The sequence below is a fragment of the Mytilus trossulus genome, chromosome 14, assembly GCF_036588685.1.
Source record: "Mytilus trossulus isolate FHL-02 chromosome 14, PNRI_Mtr1.1.1.hap1, whole genome shotgun sequence".
Lineage (NCBI taxonomy): Eukaryota > Metazoa > Mollusca > Bivalvia > Mytilida > Mytilidae > Mytilus > Mytilus trossulus.
Window position 1 is genome coordinate 22,837,192 of NC_086386.1, and position 8,065 is coordinate 22,845,256.

Here is an 8,065-nt window from a genome sequence, read left to right on the forward strand (position 1 = left end):
ACGTTTTGGGAATTGCACACGTTTGGGGGTTAGTTTAGAAATGGACACGTTTGAGCGTTTATACAAATGACACGCTTTGGCGCAGTTTTCAACTAGAAATGTTTGGGGAAATCGGACACGTTTGGGGGGAAGGACACGTTTCTGAGTGTTACATATATATATATCATGGTTGTGATTGACATCTACCCGTTCACGCTTCTTTTCATCGCTGTCATCTTTAGTGCAATAGTAAGAAGTAAATTTTCAATTATTATTTTAACGTTTATACTTTATAGTTAATTGATCAAATTAATGTTTTAATCGTGTCGATATCCATGTATCAGTATTAGTATTCTAGTATCATCCATTATGAAGCAAACTAAGTGAAAATTGTCTCTTGGTAACACATTAAGATTTCGTTTGTAAAAATTCAATTTGCATAACACGCGAGGGTTCATTGCAGTTTTTGTTTTACATTCTTTTTCCTACAGCATAGTTTAATACAATTCTTAAGAAATAACTTAAAAGAATACACGACAAAAACTAGTCCCACAAGGTAAACTAGATAAACGTCTACCATAAAATATGAATACCATGGCATATCTAGCGAGGCTGGTCTGAAATGTTCTGATCCATACTTAGTCACCAAGTCTATCCAATAAGCTGCTCTTTGTGTTGGGGTTTGTGGACGACTGTGGAATATCGCAGATGCATTTTTAATGCTGAAAGTGAAAGTGCTGTTATGCACGACTTTTTTTACGTTTTCAACTAATTCGTTCACAGAAAATTCTAAAATATCCATTGCAATTCCATAACCCTTCTCATTTATAACAGCAGCATTTGAGTTTTGATCAAGAGCAATTGGAAATGTAATCATAGGTACGCCATGATAGAGAGCTTCAAAGACGCTGCTTTTCCCACAATGAGTGATAAATAGTTTCGTTTTTACATGCCCAAGCAGATCATTCTGTGGTAACCATGGCAATAGTAAAATGTTTCCATCTTCTTTTTCATAATCTCCACTGCGAAATATAAAATTTAAATCCTTCAGCTTTTGAAAGGCTGAAATTAATTTATTCATTATTTCTTCAGGGTATGTTTTAATTATGCTACCAAAGGACACAATTACTAAGCCATCTTTAGACTTCTCAACAAATGACTCTATCCTAGATATCAAAGATTTAGCTGGCCCTGTTGCTAATCCGCCACATAAAATGGCATTCGAGGCTATGGGAATTGGGTAATCCATTAAAATATCCCCGTTAATTATGTGTAGCAAAAAATTTTGTTTTAATTCGCTGTTTGACATAAAAGGCTTTTCCGGAACATATTTAGTTACAAGATTTCCAAACGAAGGCATTGTGGGTTTGATAAGTTGATGAGTATACACTAAGGTATTAATCATTCGTTCCCAGAAGGTCATTTTGTCTGTAAATCCTGACAAGAATGCCGGCATACAGGCAGGATTAAATGGCGTTCGGTGGAGATCTTGATCATAGATTGCAGAAACAAAAATGAAGGGTAATGAAAGTTTGTATGCTAAAATTTCGTAGCAAAGAAAAGGACCAAAATCAACGATGGCATAGTCAAACTTCGCAGCTTCTAAGATTCCGAAGAGTTCATCATCGGTCGAAAACGAATGACAGTGATCATATGCATTTCGAAATAATTGTAAGTCAAGTAAGGGAAAATTTAAAGAACCATTCATTTTCATTTCCAATATAGCTTGTATGTCGTCAAAAAAAGACGCTTTATCAAGACTGTTTGCTACTACAGACTTAATCGATAATCCCTTGGTTCGTATTTCTTTGTCCATTGTTGTTGAAAGCACAAATGTTGCTGAGTGATTGTACTTTTCTAATTCTTTTGTAATGGCCATAACAGGAGAGATGTGACTTCTAAATTGGGCTACGAAAACAATACATCTTTTAAAGTCCACATTATACAAATGTGTCGAAAATCCCATGGTCAGGGCAATAAAGGATGTTTTCCATCCATACGTCATTCTGAAGAAAATGAAATCACAAATTCAGTAATTAATAAATACAGTTAGACTAAACTTAACTAATAATTATACAAAAGTGTTATCAAAATGCAGAACTCACTTGATATCAGTACTATGTAAATCAAAAATAGATTTGACAAACAAAAACTGTTGAAACAAGAACTGTTGACCTATAACTTTGGCAGTATTTGAATTATACGCTTAGTATTTTTTTAGATTTTTTTTACCTGCTCTTGGATTAGCAAAATTCAAGAATATTTCTATATTTTGAATTTCCAGTTAACTTTTTATTAGAGATAAGGCTGCAGGGTCCGACCAATTAGAAGTATAAAATATCTGAACACACGTTCAAAAATTTCCAAATGTTTTAAACTCAAGTGCCAAGTCCAATTGGATATTTCCTAAAAAAAAACAAATTATTGGAATTTATAAAATATGAATAAGAAGATGTGGTATGAAAGCCAATGAGAAGACTCTCCATTCAGGTCACAATGCATAAAACGTCAAAGAACGGCCTTCAACACGGAGCCTTGGTTCATACTGAACAGCAAGCTTTAAAGGGCCCCAAAATGATTAGTGTAAAACAATTCATACATTAAACTCAATGGTCTAATCTACTAAAGTATATAACAAAAACGAGAAACGAGAAACACCTTTTAACCACACCAACAAACGTCATCCACTAAACAATTGGCTCCTGACTAAGGACAGGTGCATATAAATGCAGCGGGTTTAAACTTTCTAACATGTGCAATCTTCACCCTTACCTGAAACAGCAGTGTAACATTACAAAATAACATTATAAAAGACACACTATAAATTATCAATTGAAATGGCTTAACTCGATTAAAAGGTCATCTTAACAAAAACAAGTAAACATAAACTGAACGAATAAGTTTGATCTATGAAACAATATAAATACAATATGAAAACGTAGACCTCTATGTTACATAGGCTTTAAAGTACGGAAGTAAACATATTTTACAAAATAAATTTTATGTTCAGAGTAAGATTACATACATTTTTGTAATTGAAAAGATATCGTTATACTGAATACCTGCGTAAGGTGGTAAACATTACAAAAAAGTGAGACGAGATTTAACACAAAATAAGTAAAAATTGAATTAAAGAAATGCATTACAAATTATGTCAACAAGTCAAATTAACACGAAAGTACGATTTGAGAGTACTCGCAGTTCCTAATAGCTAGTTAAAAGTTAAAAACAAATAACAAATTAAAAAAACATCATGAATCAGAGACTAAAATCAACTAAAAGGCATCCCAGGGATTTAGGGTTTTAACGCCATGGACAGTAAAAAAAGTCTTGACTTGCGCAATGTCAAAATAAAAGTTTCGAAAGGCAGTAGGATCATAAGAATTTAACCTTTATAATAAATATGTATCATGTTATATAGATAAAGCAATCTCTAAATAGAAAATGAACGTGGATAAGTACATTTTATTTATACATCCAAAAACCCATTCGAAAAAAATACAAATCTAGTTATGTTTTAATGTGTTCATACAAAGTTGATGTAAGTGCCAATGTAAACAATATTCAAATATCTTCTTACAATATTAATAAGATAACCTTTACTTATAAGTTTGTTCAAAGGTTTGATAAGTTTACACGGATCACATAGTGATTTCGCCCTTTTAGTGTTTATATTTAACCCATTAAGAATGGTTGCCTGTTAATACTTTATATATACTGTTTCATTACTGCTTTTAACACATATGCTTACGGCTCTTTTCTCACTGTTGCTTAAGATTTTAGAATTAACTTGATTATATTCAAATATCTTATTTTATTCAAATATCTTATATATTTATATATGAGTGTCAAAATTAATTTGTGTCTCTTAATTTTAAAAACAAATAGTGAAATTAGTTGCTTTGCTCTTCATGAGCCCTCTCATTAGAATCAAAGTATATTATCTGAAAATAAACAAGAAAATATGAAAAATACAAAACTAGATTTAACAAAAATGCATATTTAAATGGGTAAACAGATCGGGTTTGTAAATGAAATCAGTTTTTGTTTACAAGATGTTGTTAATTAATTATAATATTGTTTTCCATCTGCATATTGTAAGCTTATATAAAAATTGTTTGATGGTCGCGAAAACAGTGCAATATTTAATTGATTTTGTGATGTGCTTAAAGTTTTGTCATTTTTAAACTCAATATCTGTTGGGTTTTTTTAAACTTTAAAATCTAACAGCGTTCGAGGGGGAATAACCTTGAATTCTTTTATATTTTGTTTCTTTCATTTTTCGGTGAATGTACCCCCTTCGTGATCCCTGTAACATCAGTATGTACATTAGTTATCTGGGTCATTTTCAAAAATGTCGAAATTTTGAAATTTAAAATTTATTAAAAGTTACTTAATTAAACAACCCTCTGCAAATCAAAACAAACAGTTCTTAAAGAACAACATATGAAACGATGTCATACTAATGTCATACATGAATATCTTGAAACATTTTTTGATAGGTGGTACAATGTTTTGTCTTTCCAGTTACCATGTTCAAAAGAAATTTCGGGTTATTCAGAAAAAGTTTAGGTAAAATTTTAAGCTTGATTTTCATAGCCATTTAGATGGTTTTCAAGAGTATAAACTTATATATATAACTCGTCTAAACATCAACCCAACAATGTTAGATCTGTTAATTTGCTTTCGCAAATTTTTGGTTCTTCCCTCGCCGGGATTCGAACCCATGCTTCAGACATAACTTATATATATATATATATATATATATATATATTCGTTCTGTGAAATAATAGATTATTTGCCAATTTTTCAGGTTGTACTGAAAAATGCATCTAAAAATTGGTTTTCAAAGGTTATGAGAATTACCATCAGTAATGCAAGTCTTATATATCAATTCATTTTGTTCAGCATTTTTCTCTTTCAAATAAATCAAACATGCAAGTTTACTTTTGTCTTTATTTCATTTGTAACAAGAACGTACTTTAATGATATTTCATTATATAAAGTTCTATCATGTTACCTTTTTGTTTATGATATTTCATTATATAAAGTTCTATCATGTTACCATTTTGTTTATCTTGTTACCGATATGAGTATTGCATCTGCAAATGCTAAATTGTGAATATTAAGACGAGTTCAAACAACGAAAGATTTCATTATGTTTGCAACTATATGTAATGATGTACTTTTTTAGAGCCGTTTCTGTCTACAATGGTCTATCCTGTTACTGTAACCCTAGTAACAGGATAGACATTTTTTTTCATTTTTGAATGTTGTTTGGAAATAACTACTCCCTTTGGTGAAGTGATAATTTTTTTTTCTGTTGTCATTTTGGTTTACAATTTTACTTTTGGTGTTACTATTCAAAATGTTAGTAACAGCATAGACAGAAAACAAAAGTACTCTCTGGCGTTCAGGAAAACAGGCTGTATTAAATGTTAAGGTTACTTTGTTCTTTTGAAATCAACACTGGCTTATTCGATATTGATAGGGAGACATGTAATAGCTGATTTAAGAAGCGGTAACAGGATGGACATGATCTTCATAAACGCTGATTTAATTTAGTTTGTTGATAAAATGTTACATATAATAATAAAGAACCTACGATTTTTCCTTAGAGTTATTATAAACGTTCTTAAAAATTCCCTTTTGCAAATATCAAGGCAATCACAAAATCGAAAAAAAATAATCATTTAAAATGTGTTATACTGACACTGTACGCAAACAAATTGCCCAAAAATCGTTCTTAAATACATTTAAATCTTATCAAAATATATGTAAATAGTGTTTATTATTAATAATCTGAATCACAAATACTACAAGCTTTCATTTAAACAGTTACAACAGATATTTCCATTAGAAAAAAATGACCCATCTATTTCGATCTAAATTCATGCGTTATTAATATTAGTCAGTTCAATATTTACACAAATATATAATAAATACTTATGAATTATCATTCAAGTAAATTAAAAACAATAAAATATTCGTTTGGCTGTTTATTACGAAGAAACTTACATAAATGATGTTGACTGAGGATTTCTATTTGAAAACCTACTGTAAAGTACTCCAGTATCAATCAGCTAACATACACCAGGGAAGAGACTTTATACTCACCTCGGTAGCCGTACTAGTGCGCACGCAATATAATTAAATAAATATAGATTTTTGAGGGAATTTATTATTATCATTTCATGAATCCAAGTTTTCGCGCTGTTTACAAATACAAGAAAATCTTAAAACTTCTAAAAACAATCAAAATGGTTATTTAATCTTTTAATATTAACCCTAGCCCCAAATAAAGTTCCGTAACTGGTTTCTTACCGTATACGTTTTGTAAGCAGGCGTAAATGGTTTTGTATTCAATTTAATGACAACTCGGCCCACGGCCATCTCGCACCTTTCGAACACTCTCACTTATTATAACAACTTGCATCACTTTATCAAACTCGCATCATTAAAAAGAAGAAATATAACAAACTCGAAGTAATATGTTTGATCATTAGATTGTTTTCTTCTTCTCTTAGTAAATTCTTCCTTTCTCAGAGCACTGACAGAAGAAACTCATCATAGATACCAGGATTGAATTTTTATATTAACGTCAGACGCGCGTTTCGTCTACAAAAGACTCATTAGTGACGCGCGAATCAAAAAATGTTTAAAAGGCCAAATAAAGTACGCAGTTGAAGAGCATTGAGGACCACAAATTCCTAAACGTTTTGTCAAATACAGCTAGGGTAAACTATTCCTGAGGTAGAAAAGCCTTAGTTTTTAAAACTAGAGGCTCTAAAGAGCCTGTGTCGCTCACCTTGGTCTATGTGAATATTAAACAAAGGAAGCAGATTGAAAATTGACTACAAAGGTCAATAACTCCTACAGGAGTCAATTGACCATTTCGTTCATGTTGACTTATTTGTAGATCTTACTTTGCTGAACATTATTGCTGTTTACAGTTTACCTATATCTATAATAATATTCAATATAATAACCAAAAACAGCAAAATTTCCTTAAAATTACCAATTCAGGGGCCGCAACCCAAAAAACAGGTTGTCCAATTCTGAAAATTTCAGGGCAGATAGATCTTGACCTGATTAACAATTTTACTTCATGTCAGATTTTCTCTAAATTATTTGGTTTTTGAGTTATAAGCCAAAAACTGCATTTTACCCCTATGTTCTATTTTTAGCCGTGGCGGCCATCTTGGTTTGATGGCCAGGTCACGCCACACATTTTTTAAACAAGAAACCCCAAAGATGATTGTGGCCAAGTTTGGATCAATTTGGCACAGCAGTTTCAGAGAAGAAGATTTTAGTAAAAGATATATAAAATTTACGAAAAAATGGTTAAAAATTGACTTTAAAGGGCAATAACTCCTAAAGAGGTCAACTGACCATTTTGGTCATGTTGGCTTATTTGTAAATCTGACCTTGCTGAACATTATTGCTGTTTACAGTTTACCTATATCTATAATAATATTCAATATAATAACCAAAAACAGCAAAATTTCCTTCAAATTACCAATTCAGGGGCCGCAACCCCAAAACAGGTTGTCCAATTCATCTGAAAATTTCAGGGCAGATAGATCTTCACCTGATTAACAATTTTACCCAATGTCAGATTTGCTCTAAATGCTTTGGTTTTTGAGTTATAAGCCAAAAACTGCATTTTACCCCTATGTTCTATTTATAGCCATGGCGGTCATCTTGGTTAGTTGGCGGGGTCACCGGACACAATTTTTAAACTAGATACCCCAATGATGATTGTGGCCAAGTTTCAAATAATTTGGCCCAGCAGTTTCAGAGGAGAAGATTTTTGTAAAAGATAACTAAGATTTACGAAAAATGGTTAAAAATTGACTATAAAGGGCAATAACTCCTAAAGTGGTCAACTGATCATTTTGGTCATGTTGACTTATTTGTAGATCTTACTTTGCTGAACATTATTGCCTTTTACAGTTTATCTCTATCTGAAATAATATTCAAGATAATAACCAAAAACAACAAAATTTCCTTAAAATTACCTCTTCAGGGGCAGCAACCTAACAACAGAATGTCAGATTCATCTGAAAATTTCAGGGCAGATAGA

At 31.5% G+C, this 8,065-nt stretch overlaps 1 protein-coding gene across 1 annotated transcript; it reads right to left on the bottom strand.

The window, feature by feature from the left end:
- Nucleotides 1-254: 254 nt before the first annotated feature.
- Nucleotides 255-6,097, bottom strand: LOC134696516 (UDP-glucuronosyltransferase 2C1-like). Its single transcript, XM_063558352.1, has 2 exons — nucleotides 5,998-6,097; nucleotides 255-1,985 (listed from the first exon to the last, which is right to left on the bottom strand). Exon 2 carries the CDS (start codon nucleotides 1,982-1,984, stop codon nucleotides 434-436), a length of 1,551 nt encoding a protein of 516 aa, XP_063414422.1. The 5' UTR covers nucleotide 1,985; nucleotides 5,998-6,097; the 3' UTR covers nucleotides 255-433.
- Nucleotides 6,098-8,065: the final 1,968 nt, after the last annotated feature.